Below are 21885 nucleotides of genomic sequence, written 5' to 3'. Positions count from 1 at the left end.
TTTTTTATGTTCAGGCAAGGATTATAGTAGTTAGTGGTTAAAGAAGGATATCTGCTCTGCTGACATTATAGGTCTGTATGTGTATTATTCTGGAGACTTTCACCTTTGATCACTGTACATAGTAGAGATGGGGGATAGATTGTCAAAGTTCCTTTCTATTCTCACATCTTCCCTGGAAGAACTCGCCACCCTTCTTTTTATGTAGAGATTTTTGTTTTGTCTGTTTGAATTCTAGGTTAATGAAGAAACAGGGAACCGACGCCCTGTGATGCTAACTCTCCTCAGGGTACCTCGACTGAATAAAAACTCAAAAAGCAGCAATGGACAGGAACTTGAGAAGACACTGGAAGAAAGCAAAGAAACAGATATCAAACGTAAAGAAAATAAAGGCAATGGTATGGCCTTAGTATTTCAAGTCTTTTAATTTCCTTCAAATTTTGGTTTGTTGATACATATAACCCAAGTGAATCTCAAATTCACAATCCTCCTACCTCAGTCACCCAGATAACGGGATTATAGGTTTGCAGTTGTATATACTGCTTTCATTTCGAATCCATTTTTTAAAAAGTATTGTATTTCTAACTGTGTGTGAGAGAATGGGTACCTTTGGAGGTCAGAAAATGGTATCGGATCCCCTTTAAGCTAGAATTTAAGGCAGTAGTAAGTGGCCCCATATTGGTACTGGGAACCAAACTCAGATCTTCTGCCAGAGACTACTCACGGTCTTAAATTAATTGCTGAGCCATATCTTCAGCCTGCTCATTTTGAATATTTCAAAAAGTTTACTGAAATGTAGTATGATACATACTACTATATATAGATCTAGCCCGTTTTGTGACCAATTATTTCCTTTCCAAGGAACAGTTAAGAGTTATATGGTCTTCTCTGCTTACCTCTATACCTGGTCTTAGAATTGCCTGTGTTTTTCAGCCCAAGAGAAGGCTGGTTGCTTCAGAAGGAGAGATGAAATGTCTTAACTGTATACACTCTTTGTCTCCTCCCCCAACCCCCATTTGTAGATATCCCCTTGGCCCTAGAGAGTACAAACACTGAAAAAGAGGCAAGCCTGGAAGAAACAAAAATTGGGGAGATCCTAATCCAGGGCTTGACGGAAGATATGGTGACTGTTCTAATCCGAGCCTGTGTGAGCATGCTGGGAGTCCCTGTGGACCCAGACACATTGCATGCCACGCTTCGCCTCTGTCTGAGGCTCACCCGGGACCACAAATATGCCATGATGTTTGCAGAGCTGAAAAGTACACGAATGATCTTGAATTTGACCCAGAGCTCAGGCTTCAATGGCTTTACCCCCCTAGTCACCCTTCTCTTAAGACACATCATTGAGGATCCTTGCACTCTTCGTCATACTATGGAAAAGGTCAGTAATTTTGGTGTCGTATGCTGTTCTTCATATTTTTGTTTTTGGTTTTTTTTTTTTTCTGGTTTCTGTTAGGCATTTAACAATTACCCACTGAAAAAAATAGAAAAATAGGTTCATATGTTTTAAAAACTAAATGAATAAATCAGGAAAAGATGAAAAATAATTATAAAAATAAAAATATTTACATTAGAGCAATAGCAAATAAGAGACAAATATCTTTTTGCAGAATTTTCAGTCTCCTACTAAATAAATCTCTTTTAGTAGTCATCATGAATATTACTAGACTTTACCTCCATACCTGTTTTTATACCTGGCTTTGTTCATGTTTAGGGACTCCTGGAAATCAAGAATCAAATCAGAATGGATCAAAGATAGGCATTTTTCACTTACCATAAAAATGCTATCAGTTTGTACTTACATTTGTTTATATTAGATTTCATTTTCTTTTGTCCAGTTTGGTTTGTCTCCCATATACCAAATCAGGAAACTGATAGCAGTTTAACAGAGTAGTGCTAGTTCTAGGACTGTAACACAGAGAAACAAACAAGCAAACAAAAGACTAATATTTTTCTATTTGTGGGTATGTGCACAAAAGTACAGTATCCTCAAAGTCCAGAAGAGTGGGTTGGATCCCCTGGAGTTGGTGTTACAGTCAGTTGTTACCTGCCCAACTTGGGTACTGGGAACTGAATTTGGTGTCTCTGCAAGAACAGTGCATTTTTAACTGTTGCGCTGTCTTTTCATCTACTGATTTTATGGCTAAGAATTTGCAACAACGTTTCAAAATTCATAGACAAAATATTTGGAATTGCTTGTAATATCCAGAAACTGTATGTTTAATGTCAAACAGTAGACTGCTTTATAAATTATGGCTGTACATAAAAAAATCTTCTGTATTTTAAAATAAAAATTGTAACTAGCTAGATCATAAATCTTTAAGGGTATGCTAGACTAGATAACATGGCTTGTTTGGTAATTGCATTAGGCACCAAAAGATGGTATTTTTTGAGAACATTTTTATCACAAAGGAAACGTTCCATAAAACCTGATAGCTCTTGTAGCTATCATCTTAAACTTACGATTGACTAAGAATAAAGAAAATGTTTTATTTTGTTCCATCAAACTGTGGGTGTCTGTTACATATTTTGAACCCTTGTAGCTTAAAATTGCAACGTTTGGGGAGGCTGGAGCTGACAGTTAATGTGGAAGCTATGTGACATCTGTGATCAGATGTACTTTACAGTTAGTACAGTCTTGTAATAATATCGTTTTGAAATCTGTTATAACTTGTATATTTTATACATTTTTTGTTTGCAATTATATATTTAGAAACTTAAATGGGCAATGCTTTTTACCAGGTTGTTCGCTCAGCAGCAACAAGTGGAGCTGGAAGTACTACCTCTGGTGTTGTATCTGGCAGCCTTGGCTCCCGGGAGATCAACTACATCCTTCGAGTCCTTGGGCCAGCTGCCTGCCGCAATCCAGACATATTCACAGAAGTAGCCAATTGCTGTATCCGCATTGCCCTTCCAGCCCCTCGAGGCTCAGGGACTGGTCAGTTTCATTTGCTGCTATTTGAGACCCTGGAGTCTGGCCTTTTTCTTTTTGAAGTGATCTATAACTTGAAAATACTCTTTAGGCAGCTATTAATCATTTAGGTCATTAAATTCTGTAGGTAATTCTCAGTTACTTCTCTAGGCCTTACCACAGTTACCAAGGACTCATTCATTATAGTATGACTGCAAAATATTTGTCTTGGTGTGGCAATAGAATTTAGTTATAGTTGATAGTTTTATATCCAGTGTGCTGATTAAAGAACAATTATTTATGTGGCTCATGGAATGCAGTGTAAAGCTTGCCAAAAAGATAATAGCTTTGTTTTATTATGAGGAAATAATTAGATTAGTATCAAATTGTGGGATGTTTTATAGGACAGCTGGACTGAATTCATGATAAATATTATTATGAAAGGAAAACTACAAGTTTCTTCATAAGAGGATACTAGTGAGATAATGACCTACTACCACTTGGATTGTGTTCTGGATCCATTTCTTGGGCATTTGGGGAAATATAATAGATGAACTTCCTCAAAAGCTCATGTAGACATGTTTTTAATTTGAGATTGCTTATTGAAGTACAACCAAACTAAGTTTCTAAACAAAATTTCTTTATATTTTATAAATGTCCGATTTTTTATTATTATTAAACTTGAACCAATTTTTTAAATGATTATATTTCTCAAACTTTTACATATTATACAATCCTTGTTCTGTATACTTGTTCATGATGAAGTTTAGAGGCTGGTATACTATTTCTGATTTTTCTGTTTGATTTTGGCCTAGCTTCAGATGATGAATTTGAGAATCTTAGAATTAAAGGCCCTAATGCTGTACAGCTGGTAAAGACAACACCTGTGAAGCCTTCATCTCTGCCTGTTATTCCTGATACTATTAAGGAAGTTATTTATGATATGCTGAATGCTTTGGCTGCATACCATGCTCCAGAAGAAGGTACATGTCTAGCCACCTCTTGGAACCAGGGTTCTGAAGGATAGGTTGTCTTTCCTTGGTCATGTCAACTAGCACATGCCTTAGTACGTACTATGTCCCTAGTCCTGGAGTAAAAAAGTGAATATGACAGGGATGAGATGGCTCAGAAAGACCACTTGTTACTCTTGTAACCCAAAGGTCTGTTCCAGTCATGCCTTTTGGTTTTATTTATGTCATAATTACTGAAATGAACAGTGATAGAAATAACTGCAGAGACTTTCAGTATTTTTCATCCATACACTATTCTGATCTTTGGGTTTCTTGATGTTTTTCCTATCATAGTACGATTACCCCATCTCCTAGTCTCCTGTCCATACGATGATTTTAGCTCTAGTTTTAATAGATGGGACTGTTTACTGGCCTCCAATTATACAAGCCTTTCACACTAAATGTGTTTGTTGGGGCTTAATATTGACAATTTAAGAATGTGGTCATAAACCAGTTAATGTTAGAAAAACAACCATGCTCTATCAAGTAGGATAGTCATGTATCACTTAATGACAGAAATATGTTCTGAGAAATGCATTAACTGATGTTGTGTAAGCATTTGCACAAAACTTTATGTTCTAACATCCTACGTACCTAGGTTATATGTAGTTATTTGTTATGCAGCATAATTACTATACTGGTGCTCTTTAAGTTCATACCCAATGAAAATGCAGTAATATTGTACAATTAAAGGACCCTACTTTAGTTTAGATATTTGTTTATATTTTTTCTTCTAGCAGACAAATCTGATCCTAAACCTGGGGGAATGACTCAAGAGGTTGGCCAGCTCCTGCAAGACATGGGTGATGATGTATACCAGCAATACCGGTCACTTACTCGTCAAAGCAGTGACTTTGATGGACAGTCAGGTTTTTCCTTAAATGTAAGTCAATACCAGCTGTCTTCTGCTTTTTTTCTATTTCCATTGCCCCTATTTTCTTGGCATCTAGGATTATCCAAAGGAAAAGGAGTATTAATTTTTTTTTCAGAATGGTGTCCCATACCTTTAATTAATTCCAGCACTCAGTAAACAGACACAGGCGGGTATTTTTAGTTCAGAGCCACCCAGGACTACATGATGAGACCCTGTTTGGAAAAGTATTAATTTTAATACATATATAAAGTATTGCCTTAAAATCAAGACAAAATTTGGTATTTCTTTGGGTTGGAAATGTTTCTTTTTCCTTTTTCATTGACTGTCCTAGTATCTGTGATAGCTTCCCATGGATTATAGAGAGAATGTGGTTGAAAGTCAACCAAAAAGAATCTGTAGCAGTGTTAGCTATTGTTCTCAAAAGGAATCTTAACCTTTATGGACTGTTCATTGAATTTATGACACCTCACATGTATTCATCTTCCAGAGTCAGGTCTTTGCTGCAGATGGTGCTCCTGCTGAGACATCCACAACTGGAACCTCCCAAGGAGAGGGTAACAATTTGCCTTTTTCCTATTTTGTAGTATCTGTTGGGAAGATAACTTAAACCAGTTGTCTCAGGCCTAAAATAGATAACAGGTGTCAGTTTTACATTTACTTGTCTGGTTAATTTTTTCAAGGCTGCTAAAGCTACTAGAACTGTAATTTTCATTAACTTGTTAATAGTTGCTGTGGTGATATCTTTCAGTTGTACTGTTTGTATCAGCCTATAATCCTTTTGATAGACTTTATAAGCTGGCTTATAGAGTGTTTGTCCTAATGACATTATAGCTGTATGTTTTTAAAATAAAATTTAGGGGATACTTTGGTGAATACTAGTTCTAAGAGATTAAAATGAGAGAGTGTAAGGCTGGAGATAACGTTGCAGTGGTTAAGTGCCATCTTCAGTTCCAGAGGACCCGAGTTCACTTCTTCACACCCACACATCAGGCAGTTTACAGCCACCTATAGCTCCACTTTTTCAGAGACCTGACATCTGGCTACCTCACTCACCTGTACATACTCAGGCGTGTATGTCCCCATACCCATACACACAATTAAAAATAATGAAAATCTTTTTCTAAATCAGGGGAATAAAGGCTAATTTGGGATCTATTCTTGCAGAAGACACAATTTCTTTTCCCAGCACCATATCTGCTGGCTCACAGTTTCTATGGATATCTAACCTTGTGCACATATCCATATATCCTTAAAAATAATATGAATAAAATAATGAGTAGTTCATTTTAATATCCTTACTGCTCAAATAGAGTACAGACAATGGCATATTAGTCAAACAAAATGCCCCATGTCTTTACTATGTGTCAGGCTATATTTGGGTACCTATAGTTTTGTCTAATGAGGGAGACTGCAAGAAATACAGGATAACTGATACAATGTACACATAGTTCCATGAGATACAGTGGGCACATAGTATTTCCATGTATCTAGGTGACATAGATCAACATTTGAATTGTATTACCTGAGTGTGTGCTAGGCAAGTATATTGGGAACAATATATATATGTACTGCTAGTACACTATGTCTAAGGCATCAGGACGTGTAGGTGCATGGATGGGTGCTCCAAGCCTTCTCTCTACTTTGTTTTATCCATGTTTATCATCTTTGTCATTCAACTACAGTGGTAATCAGAGTGTTTGATGTGTACAAGTGGTCAAAAATGGAGGAATACTGTTTTCTTTCTACCTCTGGCTTGACTTTGAATGTTTGGCAATGTGAAACTGAACAAGTATTTGGCTTTTTCTCAGGAGCTTCAACTCCAGAGGAGACTCGAGAAGGGAAGAAAGATAAAGAAGGGGACCGGACCTCTGAGGAAGGCAAGCAGAAAGGCAAGGGCAGCAAACCTTTAATGCCTACCTCTACTATCCTTCGTCTTCTGGCAGAGTTGGTGAGGTCCTATGTTGGTATTGCTACCCTGATTGCAAACTACAGCTATACCGTGGGCCAATCTGAGCTGATCAAAGAGGTAATATTTCTAGTTTTTCCTTTCAGTGTTATACTTTGAACATTTGGGTACCTCTTAGATAGATGTAGATTCTGTTGGAAACTCATTAATGCCAAACATTCACCTAATGTTGAAAGAAAAGCTAAGCTTTTCGCCGTGGTGTGAAGCTGAAGCAGGGCAACTAGGAAAATTAGTTGATGAAATCTTTTTGTGTCTTACTTGTTTTGCTTAACAAATTTTGAGATTAGTTTTTGTGATTTTAGAGTTTCATCACATCGTTAAGACTTTCTATTGTATGAATGTGCCATAATCTTTTGATCTCTATTGTAATAGATATTTGAATCATTTTTCTGTTTGGAGCTATCGTAGTGCTGCTGTGAACATTCTTATGCATGTCTTGGTAACCATACAGATGCATATCTCTTGGGTGATCGATTTACCTGAGAGTGTTATTGCTAAGCTATAGTGCATGAATTTGTATAGCTTTAACAGATGGTGCCTGAAGTTTACCAAAGTGTTGTTTGGTCTGAGTGTGTATTACCAGAAGTATATGAAAGTTATGATTGTTTCATGTTATGCCATCACATGATAGTCCATTTGACTTATTCCAGTAGGTTTGTTAATGGTTTGTGGTTAGGATGTACATTTCCTTGTTGGCCATATTTTCATGTTTATTGGATATTTGGGTAGTATCTGTTAAAGGTGATTGCTTGCTTGCTTGCTTGCTTGCTTGCTTGCTTGCTTGCTTGCTTGCTTGCTTGCGTCGGGGGGTGGGGGGTGGATGGGTGGGTGATTGGTTGGTTGGTGAGTTGGTGGGACTCTGTTGTTCAAACCTGCCTTAAAATCCTGGACTCAGTCTGCCTGTCCTCGGCCAGTCTCTGGAATAGCTGAAACTACAATAACACTTGGCTTCACGTTTTTCAGTAGCTTCTTTATATATTTATATGTAAGCCCTTTTTGACATAATATGCGTTCAATATGTACATACTAGGTTTTATATCAGTTTTATTTATATGAATTACATTCATAATTTGTGGAACATGACATTAAACTATAAATGTACTGAGTATCTTGCCTATTGAATATCCAAACATCTTACATGTATCGATAGGTGTTTTATAAAAACTATTGATAATCCTTGCCTCCACATCAGAGTTATTAGTAGATCTCTTCAGAGTAGGAGAAAAGGCTCAGAGCCACAAGTAAAGACACACTGTATGGGGACAGAAGTAAAATTGAAACTCTTGTCTTTGATTCCAAGCTAAGTGCTTGCTACTTGGTCACGTTGCTTTCCTACATTGCAAATCTTTTTTCACATTGTGCCAATAACATATGACATTGCTTAGATTCAAAATTTTTCAATTTGTATTTCATTGTTGGGAGCTACTTGGTCTAAGCTCACTTTGTCCACTTTTCCAGACCCCAGAATTCTAATGTGTGTTCTACTTAAAGATATAAATTTGACATAAAATTGATTAAAGTATGAGTCAGGTGACATTTAGTACATTTACAGTGCTGTGCAGTCACTACTTCTTCCAAAATCTGCCTGAATAAAACCTAATTTCCCCCCAAATGTCAGTGCAGAACTAATAGAGAAAAGGAAGAGTTTGTCTTAACTTCTTTGTTGTTGGACATTTTTGGTATTTTTAAGTAGTCCTGTAATGAATTTTTACTTATGTATGCGTCTATTCTCTCTGTCTCTCATTCCCCTCTTGTCAGTATCCAGCACAGGGTCTCAGGCACATTGCAAGTGTCAGAAAGGAGTAGCACTCAAAAATGGATATTTGAATCTTTCATCCATGACTAAAATTCGTAAAGCAAACTTAGGTCTAAGATTATCCACTTAAACAGCTGGAGAAAACTCTTGATTTGCTTCAATTTTTTTTTGGCTTTTCTGTAAGCAATTCCTTTATAGTCACTCAAAATTTTAAGAATCCAGTGTAGTTAGCTCTCATCTGGAATCCCAGTACTCTGGGAAGTAGAGACAAGTATCCCCCAGTTTCTTTCAGACTTGCCTAGACTATATGAGACCCAATCTCAAAAATTTTATTAATATTTTAGCCGGGCGTTGGTGGTGCACGCCTTTAATCCCAGCACTCGGGAGGCAGAGGCAGGCGGATCTCTGTGAGTTCGAGGCCAGCCTGGTCTCCAGAGCAAGTGCCAGGATAGGCTCCAAAGCTACACAGAGAAACCCTGTCTCGAAAAACCAAAAAAAAAATTAATATTTTAAAAAATACCAAATATTGCTGAGTATGCTGGAACACATCTTTAATCCCAGCACTAGGGATAGTTAATGACCATAATGATCTATATGGCAAATTCCAGGCCAGCCCGGGCTACACGGTATGAGGCCATGTCCAAACATAAAACATAGAAAGCAAGTGACCACTTCCATGACAGTCTGTACTATGTGGTGAGAAATAGATGGGATCTGGAAGCTTTATAAAGCTTTATAAAGCCTCTCAAATGATTTCTTCTTGGTTCACTACTTACCCAGCTTGTATCTTGGATGATTTGAAAGAAAAACTGTCTACCTTGCTGCTGTAAGAATGATGTGACTTAATTATACTTGTTAGTAAATGTCACAATTAATGACTTTTCAGGACTGCAGTGTGCTAGCTTTTGTCCTGGACCACCTCCTCCCACATACCCAGAATGCAGAAGACAAGGACACACCTGCCCTGGCCCGTCTGTTCCTTGCAAGTCTGGCTGCTGCGGGGAGTGGCACAGATGCTCAGGTGGCCCTAGTGAATGAAGTAAAAGCAGCCCTGGGACGGGCACTTGCTATGGCTGAGAGTACAGAGAAACATGCCAGGTAAAGCCCGTCCGTGCCTGGCCTAATGCTGATAAGCAAAGGGCGTCTCTTGGTCCAGCGGTTACTTGCACTTGATCAAGAGTTATACCAACAATGTACATACAGTCCATTTCCCCACAATGAACTGTTTATATTTGGAGGAAGGAGTTATACAACTTATAGTGAAAACATCCCTTTGTGTATATTTCTTAAAACACAAAAGCAAGCAGATTTTATCATTTCTGTAGTAAACAAAGAGTACTAATGAGAAGGTCAATTCTCTGTGTAGCTATTATTTCCAGAAGAAATGTAAAGAGCAAGTTAGTGAAGCCATCATTTAAATATGGGCTATATTCACTTGACAGAGGTATCAAACTTCTCTCCCAGACTTCAGGCAGTGATGTGTATCATCAGTACTATCATGGAGTCCTGCCCCTCCACCTCCAGCTTCTACAGTAGTGCCACAGCCAAGACTCAACATAATGGCATGAACAACATCATTCGACTGTTCCTGAAGAAGGGACTAGTCAATGACCTGGCCAGAGTTCCTCACAGCCTAGACTTGTCGAGGTAAAGTAATACCTTGTCCCACATGTTTGGTGAGGGAGAAGCATCTCCTAAAAGAAAACTTAAGATATTGCCTTCTAGATTTGGTACAGTTGCTTCCTTGGAATGTAGATTAGCTATAACCTTAGTCTGTTACTTTCTATAAACTTATAGTTGGGTCTGAAGACTTACTGAAGCAGTTTAAACTTAGCTGTCTTAAGTGATAGACATCCCATAATAATGTCATGTGGAAATTGGGTTTTTTTTTTTTTGAACCTGCTGTCAGTAATCTTTAAGATTGACCACTATGCTAGAATTGTTTGTATATACACATATCCTGCACAGCTAAGCTATTTTTGGGGGGAGGTGGTTTGAACAGGGTTTCTCTATTGTTTTGGAGGCTGTCCTAGAACTTGCTTTGTAGACCAGGCTGGCCTCAAACTCACAGAGATTCACCTGCCTCTGCCTCCCGAGTGCTGGGATTAAAGGCATGCGCCACCAACGCCCGGCACTTATTAATTTTTTTTAATCATCTAGAATTTTCAAACTTAGATGAGGGTTAAGCTCAGTAATGTCACTTATTAACAATACTACCAAACTCAGTTATACAATGCTTTATGTCTATATCTTGGTAATGTTTTTGCTCTGTGTTTTCTGGAGCTCAATTGCTGAAAATTAAATTTTAAAAGCATAGTATTTAACCTCCAGATATTAAGTAAATGTTCCCTTAAAATGAAACACTTATATACATATGCTCCCAGTTATTTTAATTATGCCTTTATAACCTGGGAATGTGTTTTGATCCAGGGTCCAGTGAAGATCATACATGACATTTGGATGTCAAAAAGTCTATTTCTTTGAGCAGGGATACATCTTAATTGGTAGTCTTGGCTAGCATGCATGAAGCTTTATATCATATCCTTAACATTGCATAAATCAGGGTAGTTCATAAATAAATGTAACATCAGCATACAGCAGATGGAAAAGGAAGGCCAGGAATTCAAGGCCAGCTTGGCCTACATGAAACACTTATCTCAAAAAAAAAATCTGTTGTGTTTCTTGACATTTGACTGTTCTAAAGAATTCAGGGTAAATGCATTACATATGATCCCTGATTCTGTGTTTATGTGATTTTTTTCCCCCTTAAGGAAATGTCCCTGGTTAAACACTTTATCAAAAAATACGATCATGATATTTACTTTTCACTTCATCTCTGGAGACATTTAGATCAACTGGCATTCTTCAGTGATAAAAAAAACCTGCTTTTACCTGGGTATGGTGGCACATACCTTTAATCTCAGCACTCGGGAGCAGAGACAGACAGATCTCTGAGTTCAAGGCTCGCCTGGTCTACAGAGTGATTTCCACGACAGCCTCCAAAGTTACAGAGAAACCCTGTTTAGAAAAAAGGCCTGCATAATACAGACTTAAACGTGATTGTCATGTTCTTTTTTAAACTCTTGAGATTTAAAGACTAAAAGCTAGGCATTTCATGGCACACACCTATAATCCCTGCACTTGGAAGTTGGAAGAGAATCAGAAGTTCAGGGTCATCGTCAATACATAGAGACTTTGACTAGCCTAAGCTAACTACTTGAGACTGTGAAGAAAAAATGATTTAAGGACAAAATAAAGATTATTTGTTTTGGTGAATGGCTGGTTTTGTTTTTCCTTGGTATTCTGTGGATTAGTTTGCTATTTGCATGTGTTCATCTAGAATTTATTTTGGTTTTTACACAAGAATCTTTCATAGCTTCATGAAATGGGACATTGATTTAACCTTTGCTTTACTGGGCTGTCTGTATTCTTTGAAAGTCTTCAAAGCAAATAGTGTATTCTTCTAAATGCTGAATTAGTTTTAGACTTTGCGCCAATTTCTCTCTAAGTAGCTTCTATTATAAGAACCTTAGATATATAGCAGAGACATCTAGTATTTCTGTATTCGGCTCATCTCTGTATTTTTTTTTTTTATCAGTCCTAATATGGCCAACACGGTCAATGCTGCTCTAAAACCTTTGGAAACACTTTCCCGGATTGTAAACCAGCCCAGTAGCCTTTTTGGCAGCAAGAGTGCTTCTAGCAAGAGCAAGTCTGAGCAGGATGCCCAAGGAGCCTCTCAGGATTCAAATAGCCATCAGCAAGATCCAGGTAGGGAATCCAAACCAATGGGCTGGAAAGCTGGATGGGTGGGAGTTGTTGCTTTGTAAGCATGGAATTAAACTTTTCTAGCTTTGTGTTGTTTCCCTGGGAACTTGCTGTGCTTGCAGATATCTGTAGTAGTGGTGTGGGAATCTGTCCCACAAGCAACTCCTTCACATTGCAACCTTGTTTGGCTATCCTCACATGTAGCCTTGTCTTTTCTTTTGTCACCCATTCATTTATACTCTGGGAATTTATAAACTTGCCTAAGGAAGGGGCCTAATTGTGTTCATGGTGGCCAGCATATAAGCACCCTTTGATTATTATGCTGGTTGGTTGATTGTTTCAGGCGAGCCTGGGGAAGCAGAAGTACAGGAGGAGGATCATGATGTCTCTCAGACAGAGGTTGCAGATGGGGATATCATGGATGGGGAGGCTGAAACCGACTCAGTGGTGATTGCTGGGCAACCTGAGGTGCTCAGTTCACAAGAGATGCAGGTAGGGAGGCAGATCATTCCAGCAATCTTCAGTTGCAACGCTGAACCAAAACCCCCAGGTGGTGTGGGTGGGTGAGTACTGTAGATCTTTGCCTCAATGCTATCTCCAGAGGAACACAGATGATATGCTTAGTAGAGATTCCGCAAATGTATTTTAATTGTTTTAAAGGAGGGCTGGGGGCAGAGCCAGAGTGCCATGTACTGTGAAATGCTGCAGATCCCAACCAGACACAGCTGAAATGTTAAAATAGAAAGCTGAGCTGAGGCCTTTGGGCCCAGTGTTTTTGGTTTACTTGGCTCTGATCATTATTGAAAGCTATGTAGCTCCACTTTATGACAATGCCATACCACCAGATGTCACTGGGGTGTTTCAGTCTCAGTCTTCTAAAGATGCTGAGGAAAGCCAGGTGATTTGGTACCAATGGCTAAGAAACTGCCTGTGGACCTTGGCTGCTGGCTCTAAATTGATCCTGGATAGTCTAAAGACTAACCTGGTGTCAGTTAACCAGAATGGGCCTATTTGAAAGGCATTCTGTGGGTGGATTTATTGGAAGCAATGGTAGTCTCTGTGTTAATAGCACCATGTATATGGTTTTTATGTAACATACTGTCACATCATCATAGAAACAAATGTTCCCTTGCTGGCTTTTTTTTGTGGTTTCAGTGCTAGCATAATGATAGACTTGTGTGCATCCATATATATGTTCTATTTCTCTCCAGGTTGAGAATGAACTGGAGGACCTGATAGATGAGTTGCTTGAAAGGGATGGCGGATCTGGGAACAGTACAATTATAGGTGAGAGCCCCAGAACTGAGTATAGCTTCTTCCTTTGTCTCAGTCTCTCTTGGGAGGACCCTTTTTCTCACCATCTGCTTGCTCAGCTCTGCCTAAGGGCTCATAGCCAGCCTAGATTGCTGCTTGTCTTGATGTTGGTGGTCTTAACAGAAGAGAAATTTACAAAGTGTCTACAGGCCTGTGTCAGGTCTAAATTGTTGCCTGTGTTGGGTGGTGGTGGGGTGTGACCATCAGTATAGATGATAACACCAGGCACATCAAAAGAGTGGTTATTCATGGAGGCCTAGAAGAGGCTGTAGGTTGAGAAAATGTTTTTCTTTCAGTTCTTCAATGAAGTCCAGAGGCTTTCTGCCTCTGTGCCTCAATAATGTAAACAAAAGTGGTCATTCCTTAAAGGTGGCCCCCTTTAAATCTCAAATGGAAAAATGACAAACCTGCTGCCACCTCACTGTGAAGGTGTTTATGTTTTTATTATACTGATCAAGAAAACCAAAGGATAAATGGAAGTAGACATATTAAAGATACAAAGCTTTTCCACACCCATCGTACTCTGTGATTGCACAATTAGTGGGATTGGCAAGACAGATCTGATCGTTCCATTTTACAGATGAGGAAACTGAGACTCAGACAGGTAAAGTGACTGGCCAAGCTCACCTAGATAGTTGACAGCAGAGAATCGAGGTATTCTCCCTCATCGGAAAAAAGAAAAAGGAAAAGGAAAAAAAAAAAAAACCAAACGTGGATATCTATTAGGTGTACATAGCTACTTAGACGCACCCAATCTGGAAAGGGAAGTCCTCTGTTGTTCAGTGAAGGCTCTGCTCTGTAACCTTCAGTGAGCAGAAGTGGAGAGGATGAATCACAAGAGGACGTGCTGATGGATGAAGCTCCTTCCAACCTCAGCCAAGCTTCCACCTTGCAGGCCAACCGAGAAGGTGAGAGTGCCGAGGCCAGAAAGGCCTCCCTTCTTGCCCTGCACGTCTGACAGACACTACACTAGGGTTTTCCTGGAGGCAGCTGCCCACATGTGCAGAATAAGGAAGCATCTGTCTGCATGCGCTGACATACACCATCCACTTTATCCTCAGCCAGTTTTTCAAATAACGTGTTACTACTGCTTGCCCAAAGTTTGTCACTTCTTACTTGGTTCGCTTTCTTCTCACCCACCTGCTGTCATCGCTCCAGATTCCCTCTTATCAACAGGATGCAGTCAGTAGCAAAATAGGACTGGAAAGGCAAGGGGGCACCGACAGACTTGGCCAAGTCCTACACCGTGGCTCCTCAAGCACCACCCTGGAGCCAGCTTCCACATTCCGCAACCCTGCTCAGCGTGTCGATGCATTGATTGGCACTCTCAGGAAATCTGGGCTGGCTCACTAAGTCTGTACATCACCCTAGATCTGATTCTTCCTCTCTTAGAGTCAGATACCCCATCGCCTTCCCACTCAGTCTGCTGGCCTGCACAGTGGCCTGTTTTCTAGCTACTCAGTATAGTCCTCCAATGTGCTCCCTTTGTTTTAGATTCCATGAATATCCTGGACCCTGAGGATGAGGAGGAGCACACTCAGGAAGAGGACAGCAGTGGCAGTAACGAGGATGAGGATGATAGTCAGGATGAAGAGGAGGAGGAGGAGGAAGATGAGGAAGATGATCAGGTGAGGGGGGACTGTGTTTGGGTTGGTTCAGATGACCTCTTCCGTGGGAACACAGAACTACAGAAAAAAAACGGACAATCTGGGTTACTAGCTAGCCTCGTCTCCTCCCTCCCTCATGTGCTCATGTGGCCATGGCACCAGGCTTCAGAAAACACTTACCTCCAGCAATTCTCCATCTCGTATTTTCCCTTAAGGAGGATGATGAAGGTGAAGAAGGAGATGAAGATGATGACGACGATGGTTCTGAGATGGAATTGGATGAGGATTACCCTGATATGAACGCTTCTCCCTTGGTCCGATTTGAGCGCTTTGACCGGGAGGATGATCTCATCATTGAGTTTGACAACATGTTCTCCAGTGCTAGTAAGATACAGGGGCTTAGCTGGGTTTTATCTATTGATTCTTATACCCTTCTCTAGGGTAAGCCAAGCAGTGAACTAAAGCAGCCATCGATCTGATATGGGACAACACTCTTTTACTGTCCTGACATCCTGGGGCAAGGGATGTTGGAATCCATCTCTCTGGATAGCATATCCTTGCAAGAAGGAATCGGAGGAGACTGCTCTTGCTATCTCCAACTCAGTAAACAGGGAGCTCTTAGAGTCTGGACAACTTGATGTTTTGCTTGATTGAAAAAAAAAATGAGACCAAGTCTGACTACATCAGGCACCTGAATGTACTGCAGTGACAGGGCAATCAATAATCCTTAATTCTGTAACGCTGGATCTCAAGGGTTTGGATGGACACCGCTGAGCCTGGCATTAGGGAGTGGATTTTAATAGATTCAATGTTCATCATGGATTCAACTGTTAAGGAGAGAGAAGGAATCTCTCCACTCCTTTCCTATCAACATCAACGTTCCCTTGTAGCAACGAGTTCTTAGCCTCAAGCTGTCTTCATGGGACAGGCCTTACCTCAAATCACAAGCATAATGTAGCTGAAAACAACAGTTCTAGTCTGTTGTCTTGGCCATAATCTTTTACCTCTGAGCCTCAGTTTGTCACCTGTAAATGAAAAGCATGAAGAGAAAAACAAAATTAGCCTTAGATAATTTTTTCAAGATAACTTCTATGATACTCGTAGCGTTTTGGGGGGTGTTTTTCGGGGGGGGGTTGCGGTTTTCGTAAATCTCAAAAGTTTTTGAGCCTTTGTCCATTCAACAATATTTGAGATATGGCTACTGGTCCATGGTACTGGGGATAAGGTTGCTTTAAGAATGCAGTTTTACCCTTTATAAGAGCTTACAGTTTGTTAGAATTTGTAAGTAAGCAGCCATTGCATTATAATATGGTAAGCACAGAGTAATGGTGTATCTAACCCAACCTCTACTAGACTTTAGAAGTAACATCTTGGTCTGAAAGAAAAAGAACAGGCAAGGAAGGAAAACAAAGTCTTTTAGGCAAAGGGGCCAACATTTAGGTATAGGAATAAGGGAGAAAAGAGAAAGTTTAGGTTTTCATGTGAGTAAGTAAGGCCCAGGAGACATGGTTCTACTTGAACAGCCATGGAAGAAACTTATTTTTGGGACTGACCCCCTTTACATGTTATCCTTGCAGCAGACATCCCTCCATCCCCAGGAAATATCCCAACCACCCACCCATTGATGGTGCGCCATGCTGATCACAGTTCCCTGACACTGGGCAGTGGTTCTTCCACAACTCGTCTCACCCAGGGCATCGGTCGCAGTCAGAGGACCCTAAGACAGCTGACAGCCAATACAGGCCATACAATTCATGTTCACTACCCTGGGAACCGCCAACCTAACCCTCCTCTTATACTACAAAGGTGAGTTAGAAGCAGAATCTATTGGACTCAGTGGAGCTCTTGAATTTTAACTGAGCTTCAACATTGTCTTGGCCAGAGGGATAAACAGTCCCTTACAAATAAGGTACGTGTGCTACATGTACAGTCTTTGGGGAAAGAATACCAAGCTTTTATAACATTACTTAAAAGTATTGCCCAACCCCCGTGTGATGGCATACACCTACTATCCCAGCACTCAGAAAGCTTAAGCAAGATTACACGGTTAAGGCCAGCCTTAGCCACTGTGTACATAATAAGACCAGCAAGCATCTCATCTAACAATTTGATATAATAGAGACCAGGTTTTTGTGCTATAGCTTAGAATTTAGTTAAGTGAAACAATTTTAAGATGAAAGAATAGATATAAGTGGCTTAAGGGTATATAGAACAGAGGCATTATACCTAACACAGTGCCTGGCATATAAAAGCTTTCTGGTGACACTGAGGTGTTGAGGAACTATAGAATAATATGTAGTTTAAGCTCAAAGTTCTCAAACTAGTATGCTAATCAGAATGGTAGTAAAGGTTTAGATGAGGTATATGATGAAGTTCATCCATAATCCTCTCTAAGTTTAGTACATCTACATGCACCATCCCATGGTAACAGGTTTCTATGGGCTTAAAAATGACAGTGGTGCCTAACCATTACCCTACAGGTTGCTTGGCCCCTCGGCTGCTGCTGACATCCTTCAGCTGAGCAGCAGCCTTCCCTTACAAAGCCGAGGCCGGGCTCGCCTCCTAGTGGGCAATGATGATGTCCATATTATCGCCAGGTCTGATGACGAGCTGCTGGATGACTTCTTCCATGACCAGAGCACAGCTACTAGCCAAGCAGGCAAGTTTATGCAGTAAGAGGGAGGATAAAGTTGTTGGGTTCTGGTTCACTCCTAAGAAGAGTGTTATCTTTCCTGGAGAAACTACATTTTTTAGGAGTCAAAACCACTTGGTAACTTAGCCAATGGTGCCTGTTAATACACCAAACCTTGTGACAGACCATGGGTCCCTTTAGGAAAATACTGTGATTTTTTTTAGGTCAATCATCACTACATAAAACCAAGACTTTAACTTCATTTTATTCTCCTATAGGAACCCTGTCCAGCATCCCCACAGCGCTGACCCGATGGACAGAAGAATGCAAAGTTCTTGATGCTGAGAGCATGCATGACTGTGTTTCAGGTGTGTGTTAGCTTGGTCATCAATCAGGGCAGTAATGAGCCTTCCAGTACTAAGATGAATGTGCAGAGAGATGTTTCTGATTCTCTGACTGCAAGCTCTGCCTCTGAACTTCTCCTCAACCTTCTCAAGCAGTCTCTCTGGTATTTGCCTTTTTCTTGTAGTGGTTAAAGTACCCATTGTAAATCACCTGGAATTCTTGAGAGATGAAGAGCTAGAAGAGAGAAGGGAGAAACGCAGGAAACAACTGGCTGAGGAAGAAACAAAAGTAATAGACAAAGGCAAAGAAGACAAGGAGAACAGAGATCAGAGTGCACAGGTGACTGACTCCAAATGGCTAAAGAAATTCACCATTACCTGTGTGTTTTATTTTGGTTTTGTCATGTCCATAGTACTAAACCACTAAATAATTCTAAAATACTACATTGAACCTGGGAAATTGTTCATTACAGATTGATTCTTGATTCATCTGGTTTTTAGGCAAAAAAAATACTCAGACCTAGAGGTAAATTATTATCCATTATCTTTCTGGGGAAAGCTAACACCGGAATCAAAATGGTTCCTTGCATAATTGTCTTAACTTTGTAGTCTATCTCTCTAAGGCCTGAAGATAGATAATGACTCAGCCTATGTTCTCATTTTCATTTCATGGTAGACTTCTAGTATGGAGAGCCTTACTTTAGATAACCACATTCTAGCATTTAAATAAGTTTGGCTTATTTATTAGTTATTACCACATAACTAAAATATATACATAAAAACTAATAGAAGCACAAAGAAATTAAGAATGAGCTCCACTTAGTAGTTCAGCATTAGGTAGATTAAAAGCAAGGACATGAGGAACCTAGAGATAACATTGGATTGGTTTCCAGCACCCACGTGAAAATTCAAAACTATAACTTCAGTTCTCAGTGATTCAACATCCTCTTTTGGTCCCTGAGGACACCAGGCATGCATGAAGTGCACTTATGTACATGAAGGCACATGTTCCTACAAAAAGGAATTAAGGACTTTGGTGAAAGAGGGGGGCCATTAAATGTTGAGGATGTAGCTTAGTGATATAGCACTCTCCCAGTCTGTACAAGAGCCCGGGCTTATTTCTAACACTGCCAACCAAATTGATTAGTTCAAACACATTGAGGGATTTGTTTATAATAATAAGCTTGCTTTAACATATCTTTATATAAAACTTGGCCTAATCAGGTGTTGGTGGCACACACCTTTAATCCCAGCACTTGGGAGGCAGAGGAGGCAGATCTCTGTGAGTTCGAGGCCAGCCTGGTCTCCAGAGCAAGTGCCAGGATAGGCTCCAAAGCTACACAGAGAAACTCTGTCTCGAAAAACCAAAAAAAAAAAAAAACTTGGCCTAAAAATGGTAACATTGTATATGACTGAAAGAGCTAAAATAGGCATTGATTATAGCTCAATGGTAGAATGCTTCCCTGACATGTGCAAGGCCCCTGGGTTTGATCCAGAGTAACACCCCAAAACAAAGCTAGAGTGGAAAACAATAATAATAAACCCAAGGAAGGGAAATAGATGGAACTAAGAATTTCTTGTCTCACGAGTGTACACATTTCTAATGTGTTCTTTTTTTTAATTCTCTCATCCATTTCCTGCCTAATCCCATACTTTTGCCTTTATGTGATCTAATCCATTCTTGAGTGTTGCTGAAGATAAAACCCAGTACCACACACATGGTAAACTTCAACTCTAAAGAAATTGGATTCCAGGCGTGGCAGCACATGCCTATAATCCCAACACTTGAAAGACAGAGGCAGGTAGACCTCTGTTAGTTCAAGGCTACCCTGGTCTACAAAGTGAGTTCCAGGACAGCCAAAGCTTATTACACAGACAAGCCGTGTCTCATAAAACCACAAAAAAACTGGGTGAATTTTTATATTCTGAAATGGCCACACTGCTAGGTCACTGAATTCCTGGGTGGTGAAGGTGAGGGATTATGAATCTCATATTTGTTCTTTCGTGTGTGCTTGTAAGTCTTCCAATGGTCTCTCATCTCTTTGCAGTGTACTGTATCTAAGACAACTGACTCCACTGAACAGAATGTCTCAGGTAACTTTTCTTCCCTTCCACTCTTGATCATTAATCAGTGGATTCTTTCCAAATAGCTGGCCACATGGGCTGAAGATGGACACTGGTGCTCTGTGGGATGAGGTAGTAGATTGTATAGTTTTAGGGTCATACCCCATCTTGGAGATAACTATACAGTCTACTGTCTTTCCCACGGTAGTACATATCCCATCCAACTAGCCCTATTCAGGTACCTGTTGTGATTGTGCTGTGTTTCCACGGGTCTGATATATACATGGGTCATGTATCTTGTTCTTTTTCCCCAAAACTAGGCATGTACATCTTTGAGGTGGTTGATCCTTGGGTATGGCACTTCATGAGAACACCTGATGACAGTGGTTCTCAGTTGCCATACCTCAGTCAAATTTAACATGGGGAAGTCTAGTGTGTGTTTCAGAGCTAGATTTATTCCATTCAAAAGACTTTTATGTTTAGAAATTATGTTATCTTTGTTCTTAGTGTTATTAAATTACTGTTTTTCCAAACAAAAAAATATATACCTACTTTAATCCTTTTTATTCTTTATTAAATCTTATGGTCTATGGAATCTTGAAAGTCTAAACATTGTCTTGAGCAATCGGGTTTTAGGAATTATTGCATTGTGGGCTAAATGGTATAAGTATATGCTTTCTATTCATTCTAATTATCTTAACAATGGTCAGTAACTATTTGCAATTGGCCCATGTGGTATCATGTTTCTCCCATCCCTATTTATTCAGAACTTCCTTCTAGAAGCTTCTCTAAATCTGCTGGCCTTGAATTGGGAGACTTATTTTACCAAAGCATACACGATATTTTTAAAGCTTTGAAAAGAGACTAGATGTCCCTGTGCTCTTAACCTAGCAAAAGGTGTATGAAAGGGTCTGCTACAAGGTAAAATGGCCTTTTGCCTACTGCCCTTGCTTCTGCACATGCTGGGGTGAGGTAGTAAGTTGTATTGTTGTGGGGTAGGGATTTTGGGCCCCAATAAGAAGATAACTATACAACTTACTACTTTCCCTGGTGTGTGGCATATTCACATTAAGTCTTGGCAATGTTGCCTCCATTAGAGAAAAGCTGTAGATGCTTACTGAAAAGAAACTAAGAAAGAGAGGAGGCTTATTCTCCATGCATTAGAACATAGTAATTATTAACTGATTGTTTTACCATTGGGTATAAACTTATTGTTCTTCTGCTACTCTTTGGTTCTATAACTTCATTTACTTAGTAATAGAATAAGAATTTGAAGACAGGAATGGGAACTGTACTTTTAAGAAGTTTGACTAAGAAGCCGAATATGTGGGTTCATGCTTGCAATTCCAAAACTTGGGAAGCAGAGGCAGGAAAAGCAAGAGTTCAAGGACAGCTTCAGCTTCATAGCAATCTCAGTATAAGCCTGGGCTGCATGAGACTCTGCCTCCAAACAACAAGAAAGAATTACGACTCAGTTAGGACCATTTCTTATTCCAAGTGAATAAGGAAATGTGAGGATCTCTATGTGCTATACAATTGTTCTCTTCCACCTGGAACACAAAAGATATTATTCTCCAGATCCTCAGAGCCAGTTCGCCAGTTCTTGATGCACAGACAGCACTGTTGTAGCCCTTATCACCAT

The 21885-nt window shown here is 39.8% G+C and overlaps 1 protein-coding gene and 1 non-coding gene across 16 annotated transcripts in view; both read left to right on the top strand.

The window, feature by feature from the left end:
• Huwe1 (HECT, UBA and WWE domain containing E3 ubiquitin protein ligase 1) overlaps positions 1 to 21885 on the top strand; it is a 143276-nt gene that overhangs the window by 99321 nt on the left and 22070 nt on the right. For 10 of the 15 annotated variants that reach the window (XM_027432121.2, XM_027432122.2, XM_027432135.2 and 7 more), the window contains 20 exons: positions 236 to 395; positions 1020 to 1378; positions 2740 to 2935; positions 3724 to 3891; positions 4656 to 4801; positions 5280 to 5346; positions 6601 to 6818; positions 9401 to 9612; positions 9979 to 10161; positions 12113 to 12285; positions 12626 to 12774; positions 13494 to 13569; positions 14406 to 14504; positions 15091 to 15224; positions 15419 to 15587; positions 16781 to 17009; positions 17684 to 17862; positions 18114 to 18203; positions 18365 to 18519; positions 20228 to 20273. In XM_027432121.2, coding sequence (XP_027287922.1) covers positions 236 to 395; positions 1020 to 1378; positions 2740 to 2935; positions 3724 to 3891; positions 4656 to 4801; positions 5280 to 5346; positions 6601 to 6818; positions 9401 to 9612; positions 9979 to 10161; positions 12113 to 12285; positions 12626 to 12774; positions 13494 to 13569; positions 14406 to 14504; positions 15091 to 15224; positions 15419 to 15587; positions 16781 to 17009; positions 17684 to 17862; positions 18114 to 18203; positions 18365 to 18519; positions 20228 to 20273 — 3208 coding nt within the window. The remainder of the gene's footprint in view (positions 1 to 235; positions 396 to 1019; positions 1379 to 2739; positions 2936 to 3723; positions 3892 to 4655; positions 4802 to 5279; positions 5347 to 6600; positions 6819 to 9400; positions 9613 to 9978; positions 10162 to 12112; positions 12286 to 12625; positions 12775 to 13493; positions 13570 to 14405; positions 14505 to 15090; positions 15225 to 15418; positions 15588 to 16780; positions 17010 to 17683; positions 17863 to 18113; positions 18204 to 18364; positions 18520 to 20227; positions 20274 to 21885) is intronic. The other 5 variants (XM_027432126.2, XM_027432125.2, XM_027432131.2 and 2 more) reach the window with 5 other exon arrangements.
• Positions 21203 to 21282, top strand: Mir98 (microRNA mir-98). The gene has a single exon (NR_105274.1). It is a non-coding gene; the product is annotated as a microRNA mir-98 (primary transcript).

Source organism: Cricetulus griseus, chromosome X, assembly GCF_003668045.3.
Source record: "Cricetulus griseus strain 17A/GY chromosome X, alternate assembly CriGri-PICRH-1.0, whole genome shotgun sequence".
NCBI lineage: Eukaryota > Metazoa > Chordata > Mammalia > Rodentia > Cricetidae > Cricetulus > Cricetulus griseus.
The sequence above is the reverse complement of the archived record's forward strand: the minus strand, read 5'-3'. Positions and strand labels throughout refer to the sequence as shown.